The sequence below is a fragment of the Nycticebus coucang genome, chromosome 4, assembly GCF_027406575.1.
Source record: "Nycticebus coucang isolate mNycCou1 chromosome 4, mNycCou1.pri, whole genome shotgun sequence".
Classification (NCBI taxonomy): domain Eukaryota; kingdom Metazoa; phylum Chordata; class Mammalia; order Primates; family Lorisidae; genus Nycticebus; species Nycticebus coucang.
In genome coordinates, this window is record NC_069783.1 from 91,640,681 (window position 1) to 91,661,825 (window position 21,145).

General features: G+C 48.9%; 2 protein-coding genes across 7 annotated transcripts in view; one reads left to right on the forward strand and one right to left on the reverse strand.

The window, feature by feature from the left end:
• The window catches only part of FER1L5 (fer-1 like family member 5), a 57,648-nt gene extending 46,600 nt beyond the window's left edge, over positions 1–11,048 (forward strand). The window contains exons 32-53 of the mRNA XM_053589358.1: positions 273–454; positions 675–836; positions 1,091–1,195; positions 2,179–2,322; positions 2,405–2,567; positions 2,717–2,760; positions 3,382–3,432; positions 3,543–3,647; positions 3,872–3,991; positions 4,462–4,623; positions 4,834–4,925; positions 5,899–6,069; positions 6,276–6,424; positions 6,690–6,829; positions 8,595–8,683; positions 8,940–9,035; positions 9,232–9,373; positions 9,576–9,675; positions 9,751–9,944; positions 10,110–10,219; positions 10,487–10,634; positions 10,747–11,048. Coding sequence (XP_053445333.1) covers positions 273–454; positions 675–836; positions 1,091–1,195; positions 2,179–2,322; positions 2,405–2,567; positions 2,717–2,760; positions 3,382–3,432; positions 3,543–3,647; positions 3,872–3,991; positions 4,462–4,623; positions 4,834–4,925; positions 5,899–6,069; positions 6,276–6,424; positions 6,690–6,829; positions 8,595–8,683; positions 8,940–9,035; positions 9,232–9,373; positions 9,576–9,675; positions 9,751–9,944; positions 10,110–10,219; positions 10,487–10,634; positions 10,747–10,923 — 2,846 coding nt within the window. The 3' untranslated portion in view covers positions 10,924–11,048. The remainder of the gene's footprint in view (positions 1–272; positions 455–674; positions 837–1,090; positions 1,196–2,178; positions 2,323–2,404; positions 2,568–2,716; positions 2,761–3,381; positions 3,433–3,542; positions 3,648–3,871; positions 3,992–4,461; positions 4,624–4,833; positions 4,926–5,898; positions 6,070–6,275; positions 6,425–6,689; positions 6,830–8,594; positions 8,684–8,939; positions 9,036–9,231; positions 9,374–9,575; positions 9,676–9,750; positions 9,945–10,109; positions 10,220–10,486; positions 10,635–10,746) is intronic.
• Positions 11,049–13,093: 2,045 nt separating this feature from the next.
• LMAN2L (lectin, mannose binding 2 like) overlaps positions 13,094–21,145 on the reverse strand; it is a 33,018-nt gene continuing 24,966 nt past the window's right edge. For 3 of the 6 annotated variants that reach the window (XM_053587386.1, XM_053587390.1, XM_053587389.1), the window contains 4 exons: positions 19,189–19,350; positions 18,983–19,097; positions 13,951–14,070; positions 13,094–13,643 (listed from right to left, as the gene is read on the reverse strand). In XM_053587386.1, the coding sequence (XP_053443361.1) occupies positions 13,501–13,643; positions 13,951–14,070; positions 18,983–19,097; positions 19,189–19,350 (540 nt within the window). In that variant the 3' untranslated portion in view covers positions 13,094–13,500. Of the gene's footprint in view, positions 13,644–13,950; positions 14,071–18,982; positions 19,098–19,188; positions 19,351–20,435; positions 20,469–21,145 lie in introns of all 6 variants that reach the window. The other 3 variants (XM_053587385.1, XM_053587388.1, XM_053587387.1) reach the window with 2 other exon arrangements.

Sequence of the window (21,145 nt, forward strand, 5' to 3'; positions counted from 1 at the left end):
AGCCTCATCCCCAGAACCCCTCCAGAGGAGCCTCTGCTCTCCATCTTGGTGGACCCCAGTCTTCAAACATGGTAGGCATGAAGTTCACATGGATGGAACCAAATGATCCCCTAGCCTCTGGTTACATGCCCAGTTGTCTGTAGCTTTCACCGAGGCAACCTTCTGGGCATCTGGCAGTGGCAGTGACTGCCTGGGCCAGGGCCTACCTGGGCACCCAGTCCAGTGACTGAAGCAGCAGAGAGGAGAGCCTCACTTGGCTCTCCCCCTTCCAGAGCCCTTCATTCGAGTGGTCTTCTTAAACCATAGCCAGTGCACCCAAACTCTGAAGAGCTCAGCAGGCCCTACATGGGCCCAGACGCTCATCTTCCAGCATCTTCTTCTGTATGAGAACCCCCAGGACACCAAAGAGAGCCCACCACTTGTGGTACTGGAACTGTGGCAGCACAACTCCTGGGTAAGGCAGGGTGGGGACTGAGCAGGAATAAGAGAACTGCAGAATTGTTGAGGGGTTGTTTTGGGGAAAATATATGCAAAGTGTTCCTATGAGGCTTGATGTGCCAAGAGCACCATGTAAACACATGATACCTGCTGTCCTCTCCTTGTCAGAAACTCAGGCGAGGACTGGAACTCTGCCAGCTTGGCCTCCATGTTTTGTGAACTTCCCTCCCCTGTAGGGCAAGGAGAGTTTGTGGGGACGGAGTATGTGGTCCCCAGTGGTCTGGCTGGATCTCCACGACCGGAACCTGCCCCCCATGAATTGGCACCCCATTGTAAACGAGCTAGGGTCAGCAGAGGGAGAGATCTTGGCATCCTGTGAGCTGATCCTTGAAACTGAGGTACTGGGACAGGGCCTGGCTGGGATGCTGCACAGTGCTCAATGTCCCTGCATCCCTGCCCCAAGTCTCCACAGCCAGTGGGGCCCAGCTCTGCCCCCTTGGGAAGTGCCTGGGCCCAGGAACGAAAACATCGGGCTTGGTTACCTGGGGGCTCTGTGGCCCAAGAGGAGCCCTCTTAGGAACTGGCTGGAGTTGAGGGGGCAGTAGGACAGCCCAAAGAGGCCTCATGCTCCCTGCTCTCCTACCTCCTGCAGAGCCTCAGAGAGAAGCAGCTGCCAATCTTGAGTGTTCCCTGGAGGAATGGGGTCTACATACTCCCCAAGAGCATCCAGCCCATGCTAAAGAAGATGGCCATTGAGGTGCTGAGGGTGGGTGGGGTGGGCAGGGGCAAGCATCACTCTGAGCAGTCTGGAGTGTGGTGGAGCTCTCTGTTGCTTCTCCCTGATGACCCAGTCCAAAGTTTAGACCCAAAAAATGCTATTTAGAGATGGAAGGAGACAGGAGAGAAATGAAGAACAGAGGCTTTACTGCAAATCTGCAGTGAATAGTAAAGAAAGGGCGATAGCATTATGGCATTTGAGACCACACGGCCCCTGCACAGTAGGAGCTACTTTTCAGAGAAGGAAATCGAGGCTCTAAGAGACAACATATTCTATACACAGTGATGTAAGAACTAAGAAACAGAGTCAGAATTTATGCCCAGCCCTGCCTAACTCCCATGCCAGGATGTTTCTCACCTCTCTTCTTAGATAGCATGAGGTCCTGTCAGAACCCATGTTCCCTGCCACAAATTTGGCAAAGAGCAAAAGATGATCAGGTCCTCTAGGAACTGGATTCTTCCCCAAGATAGGCAACAGAGCTGGTTCCCATTCTGGGACCCCGAGGAGGTGTTCGTGAATAAGGTGCAGATATTTCCCAGCACGGTGCTGGCCACTGCATTGCCAGAGAGTTCTGTGGGAGCAAGGGTCAGCAACAAGCTAGATGGCATAAGAGACCCCTGAGACACTGGGCACCCACTGTTTCTATGAGGCTTAGAGGCAGCAGCCTCAGGAATTCATACCTGAGAATGGATGGTGGGAAGTGAGGAAAAACAATACCTGAGGGCTTTGGAGGTCAGTCAGTGGCCTTAGGGCACCTTCCTCATGGGGAAGGAGGACAAGCACTAATCACTCACGACAGGGAGACTGGCGGGCCTTCAGATTCTGGCCTCTTTGTATAGCCTCACTCCCTAGTCCTGTGTGCTCCCTAAGGCCTCACCTGTGCAGCCTCACTCTCTGGTGAGGGACCCTGTCACACAGGCGCTGCCTGCCCCTTACCCTGCCCTCCGTCTCCTTTCTGGCAGATCTTGGCCTGGGGCCTTCGGAACATGAAGGCGAGCTCCCCTCAGCTCCTTGTGGAATTTGGGGATGAGTCCCTGAGGACAGAAGCCATCAGTAACTTCCAGACCAACCCCAACTTCCCTGAGTCCATCTTCCTCCTTATAGTGGTAAGAGCCCCCAGGGCAAGGGCTGGGGCAGCCCTCTTCTCTTGGGATGCCTCACACTCCCCACCTCTCCTGGGGGCTGCAGTATATGCCTACACAGGAGGCCTACGCACTGCCCCTCGTGGTGAAGGTGGTGGACATTTGGCTCTTCGGCCAGCAGACTGTGGTGGGTCAAGCCAACATCGACTTCCTCCAGCCCTATTTCTGTGATCCCTGGACTCAGGATTACGTGCCCCCACAGCTTCCAAGTATAGTCCTTTCTCCTTGCCTTTCCCCAAGCCTCACAAATGAGTCCCCCTGGGAGTGGGGCAAGGCGCTGGCTCCCCTCTGAGGTTGGCACCCCTCCTCCTCAGCCTTCTCCCCTCCTGAGATTCATGGCTGTACTCTCTCCGCACAGAGCTGTCTGTGAAGGAACAGAAAGGCATGAATAAGCAGGAAGGCGTGAGTAAGGGCCTGGGGTCCCACCCTCTCCCACAATGTTGACAGGGAGGTACCCTTATCCCTGAGGAGGGATGTCAATTAAAGAGTGCTGACATCTGCCCCTAGTGTGAAGCCGGACTGGACATGAGAACACTAAAGCAGGGATTCTCAGCCCAGACTGTACCTCAGAATCACCCAAGAGTCTTAAAAACTCCTGAGATCCAGGCCGCCAACCAAGTCCACCAGAATGGCTGGCAGTAGGACCAGGCCTAAGAAATGTTTCCAACTGGCCTCTCCCCACCCCTGAGTGATTCCAAAGTGTTTTCAAGGTTCAGAATGACTGCTCTAGGGCAGCACTTATCAGACTTTAATGCACAGGAATCCTCCACACATCTTCATCAAAAGCAGACTGTGATTCAGTAGGTTGGGGTGGGGCTGGAGGCTCTGCCTCTCTGAGCCCCTACCAAAGTCCAGCCTGTAGCAATGGGCAGTAAAAACAAAGAACTCTGCTTTCCTCTCCTCCTTGCTCCCCAATCCTACAAGAAAGGCAAGGGAGCCAGGGAAGTCTCCTCCTAGAAGGTCAGAGCCAGTGAACACTATGGACGACCTGGCCTCACCTTGCCTATTCCTCTCATTTTTCAGTTCTTAGAGCAACTCTACAAAAAGTTCTTCTTCAAGTCCAGCACAACCAAGGTATGAAGGCTCAGCCATAGGGAACAAGGAACAACCCCAGACAGTTCAAGGAAGTAGGGAGGCTTTCCCTGCCCAAGAGCCAAAATGCCCACCACCCCACACCCCGGCAGGATGCATATGAGCACGAGGTGGATTGGTGGAGCAAGCTTTTCTGGGCCACAGGAGATGAGCACAAGTCCCCCAAGTACAAGTACAAAGACTATCACACTCTAAAGGTTTGGAGGCCCCTAGGAGGGGAGAATGCTGAAAAAAAGATGGAATAAACTCTCCCACTGGGGGCAGACCTAGCCTTGATTCCCTGGGAACCACCAAGTGGGGTAGTTTCCACATTGTCTCCCAAGACTCCTGAAAACAGCTCTGCTGCCGTCTGACAAGACACTTTGGAACAAGACCCAGGAGTGGTCTCCCTACCAGCCCGGGTCCCACACATCTCCTGCAGGTTTATGACTGTGAGCTAGAGGCTGTGCCAGCCTTCCAAGGCCTGCAGGACTTCTGCGAGACCTTTAAACTCTATCAGGAGCAGCCCAAGTTGGACAGCCCTGTGGTAGGGGAGTTCAAGGTGTGTGTCTACCCAGCTTGGCTGCCCCTGTCGCCTTGTGCCCCTTCTGTTCCCTGGTGCTACATGCTCATTGTGAGAATAGGGGAGGAAGGGCTTGAGAAAGTTTTGGGAGGAGAGGAGCATAGATTACTCCGGAGTTGTCCCCTCACACAGGAAGGGTGAGGGCCTTCTCACTCCCCACTCTGGTCTATGCTGGTCTCTCAAGGCTGCAGAGCCAAAGGGCAAGCCCAAAACTGAAGGGATACATGGGATGGAATTCTTACCTAATGGCTGCAATTCCTTTGTGCAGTACCCTCCTACACACAGTGGTCCCTGCCCTATCCCTCTGCTGCATCTGCCTCTACTGTTTTCACGGCCTTCCTTAACCCAACCCTCTCACTCCCGAACAGGGGCTGGAGGTACCTCCTGAAGGGCTTCACAGAGCTGGCCAGCACTGCCAGGCTGTGTTCCCAATACTTCCCCCCCTCCAGGGCCTTTTCCGCATCTACCCCTTTCCTGAGAATCCAGAAGCTCCCAAGCCCCCACACCAGTTCGTGGTTTGGCCTGAGAAAGAAAACTTCCCTCAGCTGTGCTTGGTGCGGGTATACATGGTTCGAGCCATCAACCTGCAGCCCCAGGACTACAACGGCCTGGTAAAGAGCTGCCCCAACCAGCACAGCTGCCCCTAACACCTTGCCCTAAAGCCCAGTCTTCTGAAGCTCCCTCAGACCCACATGCAGACTGCCAACTCCCCATGGGCTCCATATGTTGCGAGAGGCCTCATTTCTGCCCCACTCCCATACTGCCTAACTGAAGACTGACTCCCTATTTTCTATCCTTCCATCACCTATATCTGACTCCAGTGTGATTCCTATGTGATCCTGAAACTGGGGAAGACAGAGCTTGGCAACCGGGACAAGTACCAGCCCAACACTCTGGATCCCATCTTTGGCCAGTGAGCTGCCCCAACTCAATCCCACCCCGACCCATGCTAGGTTCCAGTCCCAGAAGGCAAAGAACTTTTGCTCTCCTTTCCAGACTCCATGATCCTAGTTTGGTGTCTTACTTGCTTTAGGCATTCAATAGATGCATAGATGGGGCCAGGTGTGGTGGCTCACTCCCATAATCTCGGCACCCTCAGAGGCCAAAGTAGGTGGATTGCTTGAGCTCACCAGACCAGCTTGAGCAAGAGTGAGACCTCACCTCTAAAAAAATAACCAGGTGTTGTGGCAGGCACCTATAGTCCCAGCTACCTAGGAGGCTGAGCCAAGAGGACTACTTGAGCCCAAGAGTTTGAGGTTGCTGTGAGCTATGATGTAATAGCACTCCACCATGTGCAAGAAAGTGAGACTGTCTCAAACAAACAAACAAACAAACAGAAAAATGCGGCTCTGTGCCTGTAGCTCAGCAGCTAGGGCGCTAGCCACATATACCAGAGCTGGCAGGTTCGAATCCAGACTGGGCCTGCCAAACAACAATGACAACTACAACAAAAAATAGCCAGGTATTGTGGCAGGCGCCTGTAGTCCCAGCTACTTGGGAGGCTGAGATAAGAGAATCGCTTAAGCCCAAGAGTTGGAGGTTGCTGTGAGCTGTGACACCATGGCACTCTACCCAGGGCAACATAGTGAGACTATCTCAAAAAAAAAAAAAAAAAAGAAAGAAAGATGCATAGGTGGTGCAGTTCCACCCTGTTTCTCAAACTGCCAGGGAAAGGAGTTCAGAGACTTACACCCCAGGCCTATCCAAAGTTATTCGCAGCTGTAACTTGGGATGGCTATAGGCAGACAGCAGCCTATACCACGCTCTGCTCTCCACAGTCCTCATCAATGAACGAGAGGGTAGAGCAGAGGCCAAGACACTGGCCAGGGGGCCATGGGGACAGCATAGTTCACAGCCTTTGCAGGTTCCAACATCCTCACCCCTAGGATGTTTGAACTCACCTGCAACATCCCCCTGGAGAAGGACCTAGAGATCCAGCTGTTTGACTTTGACCTATTCTCACCTGATGATAAGATCGGGACCACAGTCATTGACCTCGAAAACCGTCTGCTGTCTGGCTTTGGAGCTCGTTGTGGGCTCTCCAAATCCTACTGCCAGTAAGTGGTTCTATCCAGGGAAAGGGAATGCAGGCGGGCAGGAGTGAGCCCACAGCTCCCTGGGAAGAGGCCTGGATCCTGGGCTGTGAACCAGGACCCAGACTTGCCTTGTCTCACCCATGTATCCATCACTGGTCATCCTATAGCTCAAATCAGGGTCCTCCAGGACAAGCTCTTCTCACTTCTTCCTCTCTCATCTCCCACAGGTCAGGGCCCTTTAAGTGGCGCGATCAGATGCCCCCAAGCTATCTCCTGGAGCTCCATGCCAAGCGGAAAGGTCTGCCTGCTCCTCTGTTCAACTCTGAGGAAGACTCTGTTATTTACAACAAGAAAAAATTCAAGCTGACAAGTTTTGGTGAGAAGCACAGAACACCACTCGAAAGCACACACACAGACCTCTGAAATGTGTGAGGTTCCAGAAGGGCAGCAGATTGGAGTGGGGAGAAGGGAGAGGACAAGGAAAGCTCTCCTCTGAGTCAGAGGGCAGCCCAGCACTTACTTTCCCCTATACTCCTATAGAGGGTTACCAAGTTTACTCCACAGGCTCGGGTGGGAAGGGGGCGGGGGGCAGGAAGGCTAATGACCTGGAAATCCCTGCCTTCCATCCCCATCCAACCCAGAGCCCAAACCGCCTACTGTTCCTGGTTTGGGACCCAAGAAGGAACGCCTTGCACTATACCTCCTGCATACCCAGGGACTGGTCCCTGAGCATGTGGAGACACGCACATTGTACAGCGACAGCCAGCCAGGCATCGACCAGGTATGAGACTAGAGGAGCTTGATCAGGAGATAAGGGTGCCCACCCACCCAGGCCAGGCTAAGCATTTGGGTATGCATGTGCACATAAGACAACCATGTTTTACACATTAGTAAGCAGGAAGTTCCAGGGATAATAATGCCACTTGGAATGGAAAAGTTCAGAGCTGGAAGGGTCATCTACAAGAAACAAGGCATGGCTCGGCGCCCGTAGCTCAGTGGTTACGGTGCCAGCTACATACACTGAGGCTGACGGGTTCAAACCCCACCCGGTTCTGCTAAACAATGACAACTGCAACAAAAAAATAGCCAGCTGTTGTGGAGGGCGCCTGTAGTCCCAGCTACTTGGGAGGCTGAGGCAAGAGAATCGCTTAAGCCAAAGAGTTTGAGGTTGCTGTGAGCTATGACGCCACCGCACTCTACCGAGGGTGACAAAGTGAGACTCTGTCTCAAAAAAAATTAAAAAATAAAAAAAAGAAACAAGGCATGCAACCTGCAGCGGGAGGCACTAAGGAGCTCTCCCAGCCACTGCTGTCACTGTCTTCAATCTCTTCCAAGGGGCAGGAAGCTACTGTCTTCAATCTCTCCTGCAGGTCAGACAGCAGCACAGACATTACAAACCTGGTTCTGGCTGTTAATTGCAGGCTGTCTCTCCACAACAAGGAACCCCAAAGAGAGGAATAAAAATCCCCAAAGGCACCCAAATTGTTATTCACCTTGCAGTCACCATAATGGCTTATTTCATTCTCCAGATTTCTCAGGTTGATACCACATTCTAGATACAAAGTCCTCTGATGGGCATTTTTATTTTAAAAAATTCTCATTAGGGCGGCGCCTATGGCTCAAGGAGTAGGGTGCCAGCCCCATATACCGGATGTGGTGGGTTCAAGCCCGGCCTGGCCAAAAACTGCAAAAAAAAAAAGAAAAAATTCCCATTAAACTTGTTTTCATGTGCGGTGCGTGGCAGCTCACACTTATAATCCTAGCACTCTGGGAGGCCAAGGCATGTGGATCATCTGAGCTTGCCTGTAGTCCCAGGTACTTGGGTGGTTGAGGCAAGAGAATGGGTTGAATCCAGGAGTTCCAGGGTGACGGAGTGAGACTCTTATCTCAAAAATAAACAAATAAAATAAACCTTTTTTCTCAAAGTCAACTTCAAAAGAATAAAATTAGGTGATGCCACGGCACTCTACAGAGGGTCATAGAGTGAGACTGTCTCTACAAAAAAAAAGAAAAAAAAAAGAAAATACCTGTTTTCCAATGTTGGCAGTTTTCCCCTTTCATGTTTTTCCTCTTCTCTCTGCATTTTGGCCTTATCTTTTTAACATCCTTAGGTGTGGATATACAATGTAAAATGACCTGGACATGTGGACTGACCATTTGATTTCCTCATACTCAGGGTTACTGGGGTGCTTAATAAATGAAGCTCCAATCTCAATCTGGAGCCCTGTCCAGACAAGTCATTCAGCATAGCCTGCTGAGTGGAATTAACACTTTAAATCTCAGTTTTAAGTGAAATCTCAGCACCACACCATCAGCCCTGAAGCCATCATGCCCTAACCTCACTGCACTATTCTTCCAGCCAAAAAAAGATAAAAATGGGAAAGGTGTGGATAGTCCACCAGGGCTCACTGGTACCTCTATACCTTACCCTTCAGCGTTGGGAACACAGCCTCAAAAAATGTCAGAACCTGAGACAGGACACCCAGGCCAGCCTGCTAACAACAGAAGCTAGCAACCCTGAACCAGCTAATCTGTCTTGGCTCTAGGGAAAGGTACAAATGTGGGTGGACATCTTCCCTAAGAAGGTAGGGCCTCCTGGCCCCCAAGTTGACATCAGCCCCAGAAAGCCTAAACGGTGAGTGACAGCCCATTTCCCAAGTACAGTTCTGCCTCCCCTGGGTGCAGAGCACCACTGTCCTCAAATGCCTACGTGCAGTAATTCTTTTCTCTACTGGGAAGAGAAGTAGCTCCACTGGGAGCTTTCTTTCCCTGAATTCCCCAAATTCAGCAAGAGCCTGGAGGGCAGTCCCCCACCTCCCGGGGCCTCTCTTCCCTAAGGCTGCAGCTGGGGAGCTACTCCTCAGCAAAGCCTCAGAGCACAGTGGCTGCAGGTATGAGCTACGCTGCATCATCTGGCAGACTGCCCATGTGGACCTGGTGGATAGCAATTTAAGTGGACAGAAGTCGAGTGACATCTATGTCAAAGGGTAAGGGATAGGAGTCAGGTTCCAGCAGAGGCCCTAGATCTAGTTCTGTCATCCTGCTGGGACTTCCAAATCCCAAGAGGACACCACTCTAATTCTACCTGTGCCTGGTGCCAGCTGGGGAGCCCTTCCTACAGGGCTTCGGCGTGGGGATGGGAACAATACACGTGAACCTGGGGTGAAAGGACTCTGGCCCCAGGTGGTTATACGGCCTAGAGGAAGACATGCAGAAGACAGATATCCACTACCACTCCTTGGCTGGGGAGGGCAACTTCAACTGGCGGTTCATCTTTACCATGGACTACCTGGCAGCAGAGCGTGTGTGCATCCACAGCCAGAAGGTAATAGGTCTGGGGACATGGAGTGCGCACCCTCAGCCTCAGGCTACGGGAGCTCTTCCTTCCCCTCCCTCTAGAGGCCCACGAGCTGTTTTAGAACATTAGGAACACGTCCTCTGACCAAAACCCTCTGTCTTGATAATCCATCACTGCTGGGTAGTGGGCTACTGAGGTGTCTAAAGGACATTTTTCTGCCATCCTCCAGGAATACATTTGGAGCCTGGACCCCACGTCAACGAAATTCCCAGCCAGGCTCATCATCCAGGTCTGGGACAATGACATCTTCTCCCCTGATGACTTCCTAGGTGAGGTCCTGGCACAGGGCTTGTGACCACAGAACAGGGAGCTCCTGCTTGCTGACAGCATTTCTCTGGGCTCAGGGGTCCTGGAGCTGGATTTGTCTGACATGCCCTTCCCTGCTCGGCACGCCCACCAGTGTTCCATCAGTATGATGGATCCTGACTCCAAGTGGCCCCATTTCCTCCAACACAAGTACTTCTCCCTCTTTAAGAAGAAGATTGTAACTGGCTGGTGGCCTTGCCAGGTCCTCGATGAAGGCAAATGGCGCTTATCGGTAGGAGCTGGGGAATAGGACTGCTTTACTACATAACCTGGCTTTAACAGACTTCCAGGGATCTTTACTAAATCCCTTTACCTTTCTGAAACCTGGGAAGAAGTCCTAAAACTATCTTGCTCCCTCTATCTGAACTCAGCCTCCCATCACCTGTGGTGTTCCTAGGGTAAAGTAAAGATGACTCTTGAGATTCTGTCACAGAAGGAAGCTTTAATCAAGCCAGCTGGGAGAGGCCAGTCAGAACCCAACCAGTACCCTACACTTCATCCTCCAATGTAAGGGTCCTATGGGGCAGAGGCACCAAATCTTTCTTTCTCCTCAAGTCTGTATGGGGTGGTGACCAATAGGCCTTCAGGTGGAGAGGAATAAATTACTTCCTATCACTGCAGCTCTGTGCTCAGTTACTATCTGGAGAGGACAGAGTTGAGGATGGGGTTGGGGGTAAACAGAAGTTGCTTTTTGTTTAAAAAAAGAGTTCTTTGCTCAGGATTACTTGATCCCTCTACCCTACACTCCCTGACATCTCCCCTGTTCATGGACAGACGCGCTGAGAACACTCTCATGTGGCTGCGGTCACCTATTCTAAACTTCTGCCGTGCTTTCTGCAAACGCTACCGCTTCAAAATCATAGCCTTGCTGGTCATAGTGCTTACAGCACTTCTGCTGTTCAACTTTATGTATTCAACTCCGGTGAGTGGCAACCATGGTGACAGGGACAAAGACACTAGTTGGTCCTGAGATGACTCTGAGGAAAGCACCTGCACGTTGCTACTTCATGCTAACTGTTGTCTATTCTCTCTAGCACTATTTGGCCATGAGGTGGATCAAACCTGAACTTCGGCTATATCCTCCCATTAAAATAGTAAACATCATAACCCCACTAAACTCCAGCAATGCCAACTCTTCCATCTTCCAAACATCAGATCTGAACTTAACAACAGACCATGGGTTGAAACTCAGAGACCCAAGAATCACCTGAGTGATATATTCCCAGAACTTCCAGCTCTAATTCTCCCATGTTTGCCTAGCTTTTTGCCCCTGTCATTGGGTTTCCTATCAGTTCCTTGTTTCTGTCTTTGGGACATAAGCAAGGAGCTAGAGATATCCTGGCTACTGTGTTCACAAACCACTTCCAACAAGAAGAGCAGAGCTGTAATTTTCCACTGAAATAAACAAGTTTTATAACAGAGAGCCACCTTGTAATTTGGGGGGTTGAAGAAAACATGAAAGACTTCACATATATCAGAATTTCTATAAAAAAAAATGAGAGGAACTTCATGTCAAAATGATACCTGTATATTTTAGTTTTCAATAAAATTTAAAAAAAAAAAAAACATGAAAGACTGAAAACACTAGCCCTTCAGACAAGACTCACAGGAACGGGAAGTCGTATGATCTTCACACATCACCTCCAGTCCACTTGGTCTCTTTACACTAAGAGGCTCTAAAGTCAGCTGGGCGTGGTGACTCATGCCTGTAATCTCTGGGAGGCCAAGGTGAGTGGATTGCCTGAGCTCAGGAGTTGGAGACCAGCCTGAGCAAGAGCGAGCCCCTTGTCTCTACTAAAAACAGAGAAACCAACTGGGCATGGTGGTGTGTGCCTGTAGTCCCAGCTACTTGGGAAGCTGAAGTCAAGAGGATCATTTGAGCCCAAGAGTTTTTGGGTGCTGTGATTGGTGATGACACCACTGCACTGTAGTCCAGGTGACTGAGAGTGTCTCCAAAAAAACCCCAAAGCATCCATGTACTCATGAGCTAGTATCACACAAACCCCACAGGTTGGATTTCTCATTCCACCACCACCCGTCTCCTCAGCTGAGACCCCCTCCTCCTGCACTGCTGCCTATGCCATCTCAAGATGGCATCCTAGATCCTCCTAGCACACATGTCCATGCAATCTTCCCTTGAACTCAAAAAGAAAACCATCATTCTCTTTTTTAGTTCTTCCTGGTCCCAAGGCCAACCTCTAGTTCAATCTGTTCTCTGGCATGCTGGAACTATTCTGCTATTGTGGAGAAGGTGTTTAAAGAGGCCTTCGGTGTCTGCCCACCTTCATCATACTTGCAGAAGAGCCCAACAGCCTATGGTGGTTAACCAAGGATACAGAGCCTTGTGTCCAGCCAAAGTGACCCCCCCTTTCCTTATGGGCTAACCTGGGGACTTTCCTGTCCCAGGAGAAAGCAGAGCAGGGGTTGATGGGCTTGAGGCACAGAAAAAAGGCTTGGACCTTCCTCCAAACCCACTCCTGGAAGGAAGGACACTGAGTCAAAAGCTCATGTTTGATTCCATCAGCCATTTTAAGAATTTCCTTTAGGGTACAGAGTTCAGAGTTCCAGGCCCTTCAGGAGACTCTGGCCTGTAACCAATTTAATCATGGGGCAGACAGGTGAGCAGCATGTTAACCCTTGTCAGATAAGGCAGTGGAATAAGGGTTGACACAGAGAAGACAGCACTAAGACTGTGCTGCTCAGGGACAACAAACTCTTAGGCAAAGGGTCTATTGCTCCCAGACTTGGAACATGAGAATAGCAACTATTTCTTATTCAGTAAGAAAGAGAAGCCAAATTCCCTCTTTGGGCAGTATTCAAGCTCAGGAAATAAGAAGAAAGCTTCCACATACTTTCAACAAAGTGGGATTCCCAAAATCATAACTATAAGACATGCAGCTAAGCAGGCTCTGGTGAGTCCAGAAGCATCCACACAAGGTCAGACCACATGATAAGGATTTGGGGCTGGTCAGTTTCACAGTTAATCCCATGTCTTTAATGTTAATCCCATCCATCATGTCTCCCAAGCCTCTCTTGACTGGCATATAAACTTTCAGCCAAACTTGACTGAGGGCCTGAAACAATTTGATTAGTAAGGCCACTGACACACCAACAGACCTAACAGAAAAGCTGGAGCAGTGAGCCAAAGCAGAAAGCCCTCTCCCTAGGGCCACCTAATGAAGGCCAGTAAAACTAAATGAGTTGTGCAGTCCCAGGCCCCAGTAGAGAGGCATCCAATGTCTTTTCCAGCTCAGGTTGCACACAGGACAATGAATGGAGAGGAAAGTGAGGCAGCAAAAAAGTTTCCATCCAAAGAAAGCTCCTCAGGTAGACAGAGTCTTGGGTAAAAGCAAAAACCAATGAATGGACAGATGCAAAGTATGAGGCATTATCACTTTTCTATTCTTTGTGGATTTATAAATGAAGCAGAAGGGTCCACTGAGTCCAACAACAAGGCAGCCTGGGCCATCAAATTCTGGTCTGTGATTTTGGCATCATAAATGCATAAATCTTCTCCATGCTTCTTTGCTCCTCATGGAAGGACTGCGGGGAAAGGCACATCACAGCAGCATTGCCCTGGGGTGGGTGGCTTCCCAGACCAGAGTTATATGTCCCCATGGATGACCATGTGAATGCAAGGTTCCTGCATTCAAAGCTCCAGTGATAGAACAGTCTCCGACCAGCTGCTGGAAACCAGAGAAGACCTGCCAGGCTGTGTGCTCAGGCCAGCACCTGCTCCTCCCACATTTCATGGATGACAGTCACAGAAGTGGTGGCAGCATGAGGGCTCAATAGAAGCGCTTACGGCTCTGTTCCTGCCATTTATTGTAAAGTATGATACCAATGACAATGGCAAATACAGAAAACACCAGAGACAAAAAGACGATGAGAAAAAGGGCCAGGCCACTCAGGGGTGGCAGTGGAGCTGTCACTGAGGAAATAAGAGAGAAGCAAGTTAGAAACAGGGAACTTACAAATCCCCAGTTTCTGACACCTGTTTCTGGGAAGCCAGAGCTTAGACTTTCCCTTTTCAATTTAAAAATAAAGCAGCCTTCCTACTATTCATCTGTAACATGAAGACAAATGGAAGGTGGGTGCAAGTGTTCCATATTCTTCAGATAAAGAACATAGAACGTGACTGCTCTGCATGCTCTGGGTGAAAGCCACCTCAGACCCCATGCAGCACTGCAACCTCCTCCCCAACCACGCAACCACTTCCCATGATCCCCTATGCTCACTCTCAGGCAACTTCATATTGTCCACTGAGGGTAAGAACACGTCTCGATGCAGCTTCTCCTCTTCTGGAGTTCTTTCCACTGTCAGCTCAAACAACTTCAGGGAAATGACATCATGATTATCTAGGAAAAAAAAAGAACAAGGATTACTCCAGTCACTCCAAAAAAAAAGGTATTTTGAAGTATTTATATGTAAGTATAAAGGTATATGTATTTTGGATACATATTTTGGAGTATCTTAGTGCAAGACCCTGATCCACAGCTAACTAGAGCTCGCCTTAAAAAAATAACTGAAACCTCTCCTTTTTCTCAACTACAAGTAAGAAGACTGCCTGAGCCTGGAAATTCATGACCAGCCAGGACAACACAGCAAGACCTCCATCTCTATTTTTTTTTTTTTTAATAGAGACATTTATTTATTTTTTTGGCCGAGGCTGGGTTTGAACCCACCACCTCCGGCATATGGGACCAGCGCCCTACTCCTTGAGCCACAGGCGCCGCCCAAGACCTCCATCTCTAAATACTGCAAAAGGGCACAATGAAATTTTTGGCAGGTGAAGGAAACATTCTATATCTTGATTATGATGATGGCTACTTATGTGTAAATATCTGTCAAAACTCTTCAAACTGAAGTGGGCATGATGGCTCACACCTATAATCCCAGCACTTTGGGAGGTTGACATGGGAGGAACACCTAAACCCAGGTGTAACACAGTGAGACCCTATCTCTACAAAAAAAAATTCTTTTTTTTTTTTTTTTTTTTGTAGACAGTCTCACTATGTTGCCCTCAGTAGAGAACCATGGTGTCATAGCTCATGGCAACCTCAAACTCTTGGGCTTAAGCGATTCTCTTGCCTTAGCCTCCCAAGTAACTGGGACTACAGATACCAACCTCAACACCCGGCTACTTTTTTTATAGCTGTCATTGTTGTTTGGCAGGCCCAGGCTGGTTTCAAACCCGCCAGTCTTGGTGTATGTGGCCGATGCCCTAGCTGCTGAGAGACAGGTGCTGAGCCTATAAAAAATAATTTTTTCAAAAAATAAGCTGGGTGTGATGGCATGTGCCTATAGTTGTAGTTACTTGGGAGGCTAAAGCAACAGGATTGCTTGAGCCCAGGAGTTTGAGATTGCAGTTAGCTATGATTGCACCACTGCCCTGCACTCAAGCCTGGACAGCAGAGCAAGACCCTGTCTCCTACAAAAAACAAAACAAAAAGAACTTTTCTTTTTTATTTTGAGACAGAGCCTCAAGCTGTTGCCCTAGGTAGAGTGCCGTGGCATCACAACTCACAGCAACCTCCAACTCCTGGGCTCAAGCGAGTCTCCTGCCTTCGCCTTCCAAGTAGCTGGGACTACAGGTGCCCGCCACAACACCTGGCTATTTTTTTGTTGCAGCCATCATTGTTGTTTGGCGAGCCCAGGCTGGATTCGAACCCACCAGCTCAGGTGTACGTGGCTGGAGCCTTAGCTGCTTAAGCCACAGATGCCGAGCCACACAAATAACTTTTCAAGCTGTATTCTGCTGTATGGAAAGCATAAATCATTAAAGTTGATTTATAAAAAAAAAAATAGCTGTAGGGTTTTAAAAATCAGAAGATTTTATTTTAAAAATATTTGAATTTCCTAGATGGGTACAGTGGCTCACGCCTGTAATCCTAGAACTCTGGGAGGCTAAGGCAGGTGGATTGCTTGACCTCAAAAGTTTGAGATCAGCCTGAGCAAGAATAAGACTCCATCTCTAAAACTAGCCGGGCATTGTGGAGGGCACCTACAGTCCCAGTTACTCAGGAAGCTGAGGCAAGAGAATAACCTAAGCCCAAGGGTTTGAGGTTGTTGTGAGCTATGACACCATGGCACTTGACCAAGGGCAAAAAAAAAAAAGAAATTTCATATTTCCAGCTTCTCTTAAAAAATTGGAGGTTCTGGCTCGGTACCCATGGCTTAAGTGGTTAAGGCACCAGCCACATACACCTGAGCTGGTGGATTCAAATCCAGCCCGGCCCACCAAACAATGACGGCTGCAATCAAAAAAATAGCCAGGCACTGTGGCGAGCACCTGTAGTCCCAGCTACTTAGGAGGTGGAGACAGGAGAATCGCTTGAGCCCAGGAGTTAGAGGTTGCTCTGGGCTATGATGCCACGGAAAAACTAGAAGATTTGGCCTCATTGAGCCCACATTTCCTTTTGGCAATATGGTTGCAGCTGAGTAGCTGATACACATTTTAGATAGATAGCTGCCGTTCCATTTGCCACAAGGAAATTCTACTTCAAATTAATTTTATCCATAATAAATTTTATATATATATATATATATATATATATTTTTTTTTATAGTTTTTGGCCAGGACTGGGTTTGAATCTAACATCTCTGGTATATGGGGCCAGCGCCCTACTCCTTTGAGACACAGGCACCGCCCCATAATAAATTATATTAATCAAAGAATCGATCGCTTAAGCCCAAGAGTTGGAGATTGCTGTGAGCCATGACGCCACAGCACTCTACCTACAGCAACAGTTTGAGACGCTATCTCAAAAAAAGAAAAAGAAGAACCAGAAGTTTAGTTCCTTATCTTCCCCAAAGACATTATGATTGGGACTAAAGTCCTTGGAGGTTATAATACAAAAAGCTATGAATCAGGCTCGGTGCCTGTAACTCAGCGGCTAGGGCGCCAGCCACATACACCAGAGCTAGAGGGTTCGAATCCAACCCAGGCCTGCCAAACAACGACAACTACAACAAAATAGCCAGGTGTTATGGCGGACGCCTGTAATCCCAGCTATTTGGGAGGCTGATGCAAGAGAATTGCTTAAGGCCAAGAGTTTGAGGTTGCTGTGAGCTATGACACCACAGCGCCCTACCAAGGGCGACAGCTTGAGACTCTGTCTCAAAACAAACCAAAACAAACAAGCAAACAAAAAAAGCTATGAATCAGGCATGAATAGAAAGAGAAATCGGAAGAGACAGAAAAGTAACAGAACTCGGCTCGGTGCCTGTGGCTCAAGTGGCTAAGGCGCCAGCCACATACACCTGAGCTGGCTGGTTCAAATCTAGCCCAGGCCCGCCAAACAACAATGATGGCTGCAACTAAAAAATAGCCGGGCATTGTGGCAGGTGCCTGTAATCCCAGCTACTTGAGAGGCAGAGGCAGGAGACTCACTTGAGCCCAGGAGTTGGAGGTTGCTATGAGCTGTGATGCCACAGTACTCTACCCAGGGCAACAGCTTGAGGCTCTGTCTCAAAAAATAAAATAAAAATAAAATAAAATAAAATAAAATAACAGAACTAAGCACTGCTAATGCCGGATAAGGCAAAGAAGCAAGAGTTTCAGAGTAATTGGTTAAATGAGCTGAAGAGAGGACAAAGAGTGAGGACAAGAAAGAGCACTGTATATGGCATGGAAATGGAAGTAACTTTCATGAGAATATTGTCAACAGAAAGGTAGAGATACAGGTCTAAGTACAGCATGCTTAGGAGGTGGATGGCTAGGAAACAAAGCATCTATACATACAACATGTTCAAAACTGTGAGCAAAAAGAAAGTCAGGGAGTGCTGAGCACAGTGGCTCACACCTGTAATCTTAACAGTCTGAGAGACTGAGGTGGGTGGATTGCTTGAGCTCATGTGTTAGACCAGCTTGGGCAAGAGCTAGACCCCATCTCTACTAAGAATAGAAAAACTGAGGCAAGAGGATCGCTTGAGCCCAAGAGTTGGAGGTTGCATGTGAGATATGATGACACCATGGCATCCCAGGGTGACAGCTTGAGACTCTGTCTCAAAAAATGGAAAAAAAGGCTTGGTGCCTGCAGCTCAAGTGGCTAAGGCACCAGCCACATACACCAGAGCTGGCAGGTTCGAATCCAGCCCAGGCCTGCCAAACAACAACTATAACCAAAACATAGATGGGCATTGTGGCAGGCACCTGTAGTCCCAGCTACTTGGGAGGCTGAGGCAAGAGAATCGCTTAAGCCCAGGAGTTGGAGGTTTCTGTGAGCTGTGATGTCACAGCACTTTACTCAGGGCGATAGCTTTAGACGCTGTCTCAAAAAAAAAAAAAAAAAAGTCTGGGAGTCAGAAGAGAGCCAGCAGAGTCAAGGAAAAGCTTTGCTGGGTGGAGCCTTGTGGCTCAGTCAGTAAGGCACCAGCCCCATGTACCAAGGGTGGCGGGTTCAAACCCGGCCCGGGACAAACTGCAACAACAACAAAAAAATAGCCAGGTGTTGTGGTGGGCGCCTGTAGTCCCAGCTACTCAGGAGGCTGAGGCAAGAGAATCACCTAAGCCCAGGAGTTAGAGGTTGCTGTGAGCTGTATGATGCCACAGCACTCTATCAAAGAGTGATAAAGTAAGACTCTGTCTCTACAAAAAAAAAAAAGAAAAGCTTTGCTAAGAGATGGGGAACTGGACACATTAGCAGATAGAAGAGGAGACCTAACAACAGAAAGGGCTCCAGAAATAGGAAAGCAAGGAACTCACAACAAAGGCTAGAAGAGCTGACTTGACGAGGGGGCAAACACTGCTTTCTGTTAGCTCCTAGAGCAGTGATTTTCAACTGGTGTGCCATGGCACACTGGTGTTCCATAAGAGGATCTTAGGTGTGCTGCAAAAATTTTTTAAGATCATTAATTAAAGCACAGTAAGCATATTCTTTTTTTGCAGTTTTTGGCCAGGGCTGGGTTTGAACCTGCCACCTCCAGCATATGGGGCCGGCACCCTACTTCTTTGAGCCACAGGTGCCGCCCTGTATATTCTTTCTTTTTGATCAACATAATTTAAGTGTGCCACAAAAGTTTAACTATAGATAGATTCAAGTGTGCCATGGGATTAAAAAATGTTGAAAAATACTGTCCTGGAGACAATTATACTAGGAAAACCTGGGCCTGGATTTCAGATATAAAATGTAGGAAAAGAAGCACTCTCAGGGCACCTGCTTCCCAGAGCTGTGCTCCCCTGGCTCTCTCCTCTGAGAGACCTTGCTAAAACCTAGATATTGAGAGGAGGCATGGGTCAAGGCAAACAAAGTGTGCATACGGCAGTACCTGACAGATCTCCAGTGATGGAGGAGGTGCCGAAGTAGTAGCCACGGGGCAGACGGACCCCAGGCACCTCAATGCAGTCCCTCCACTCATGTTTGCCATCGATGTCCATCATTATCTAGAATAAAAAGAACAGGCATATCAGGGTCAGGCCATGGGAGGAAGAGCAGGACAGCCCATAATATCATTTGGTCCAAGACAGGACTCACCGTCAAATGCCTCTTGACATAGCGAATCACAAGGAAGGTGTCATAATGGAGATTACGGACAATGGCTGTACAGCCCCCCAGCTCTGTAGGCCGCCCATCCCTCTCATGATCATAGCTGAGGGAGCCGTTGTTCACCATGGCTGAGATGTAAGGGAACACTCGCTGAGAAGCAGGGAGGGAAAAGCAGAAACAATAAGGAACAGCTCTTAGGAACGCCTATGCAAACAGGAATTTTGCATACATAAGCTGAGCCCTTTATAACAGATCAGATACCACTCTGCCTCATCACTGGCAGCCCCTGAGAATGTGGATGGCCAGCCACATTCAGATGGCCACCCAAGGGATGTGGGTCCAGGAAGTGACTGAACTCCATACTTGCCTCCAGTAATTCTCCTTGCTCCCAATCTGGGATAGGCCTGCAGAGGGCCCCTCTAAGACTCAAGAGTCTTACTTGAATCCTCCCAGAGATCACCTTTTGGCACTTAGTGCCCAATACTAGAGGTTTCCTTTTTATGTATATATACCTATTTCCTCAACTGCCACTTAAGCTTGAAGAAAAAAATCATTTATATGCATCTTTGTACATCTCCACTCCAGCCCCATCTCTTCCCCTCCAGGGTGAGTGTTTTGAACACAGCAGGTATTCTGAAAACACCGGTTTGACTGAGCAGGGGAACCTTTCCATTCAGGATGGTTCCTTTCAAATTCTAAAATTCTGCAAGTATATGATGCTACATGGATTAGGACTCAAAAAAACTGTTAGAACAGAGCTGCTGGATGAGCTTATCTAACCAAAATGAGTATTCTTAATCAAAAGACTTTCCAGCCCACTTACACCTCCTCCATACATAGCTTCTCCCAATAACATTAATATGAGGGCAAGGTTCTACCCCAACAGAAAACTCAAAGTTTCTCCAAAACCCACTTATTTTCCCATCTACTTCAGAGGCTCCCTTCCTTCAATAGAGTTATAGGAGCAAATTCTTCCTTACAAATGATGAACTATCCATTCCAGAATGAGCCCAGTGCCAACACAGTGCAAAGAGGCAGGGTGATGAAAGGAAGGTAACATGAGGCATGCCACTCCTTTAGTGACTTCTCCCCGTCCTAGGTGGTCAACATGCAAGGTGGAGATGCAGTCAAGACCAGAGACTCAGGACTCCTGAGACAAAAGCCTCACATGGACTAGAAACAGCAACAAATGTTGGGTGGACACATGGAAATAAGGGGTGGCCCATACTGAATACCTGAACTCCTGGAGAATAGCGCCTCTTCTGGGCCTGAGAGGGTCCAGCAGGGTATTACAAAAACAAGAGAGGGCACAGAAGACAGGAGACAAGTCAGAAAGAAGTAGCTGTGGGGCTCGGCGCCTGTTAGCTCAGTGGCTAAGCGCCAGCCACATACACCAAGGCTGGCAGGTTCAAACCCAGCCCAGGCCTGCCAAACAACAATGACACTTAAACAACAAAAAAAATAGCCAGGCGTTGTGGCAGGCACCTGTAGTCCCAGCTACTTGGGAGGCTGAGGCAAGAGAATCGCTTAAGCCCAAGAGTTTGAGGTTGCTGTGAGCTATGACGTCACAGACTTTACCAAAGGCGACATAGTGACACTCTGTCTCAAAAAATAAATAAATAGGGCGGCGCCTGTGGCTCAGTCGGTAAGGCGCCGGCCCCATATACCGAGGGTGGCGGGCTCAAACCCAGCCCCGGCCAAACTGCGGCCAAAAAATAGCCGGGCATTGTGGGGGGCGCCTGTAGTCCCAGCTACTCGGGAGGCTGAGGCAAGAGAATCGCTTAAGCCCAGGAGTTGGAGGTTGCTGTGAGCTGTGTGAGGCCACGGCACTCTACCGAGGGCCATAAAGTGAGACTTTGTCTCTACAAAAAATAAATAAATAAATAAATAAATAAAAGTAAGTAGTAGCCGTGGAAGGGCTATGACCCAGCTGTGATGGATGAAC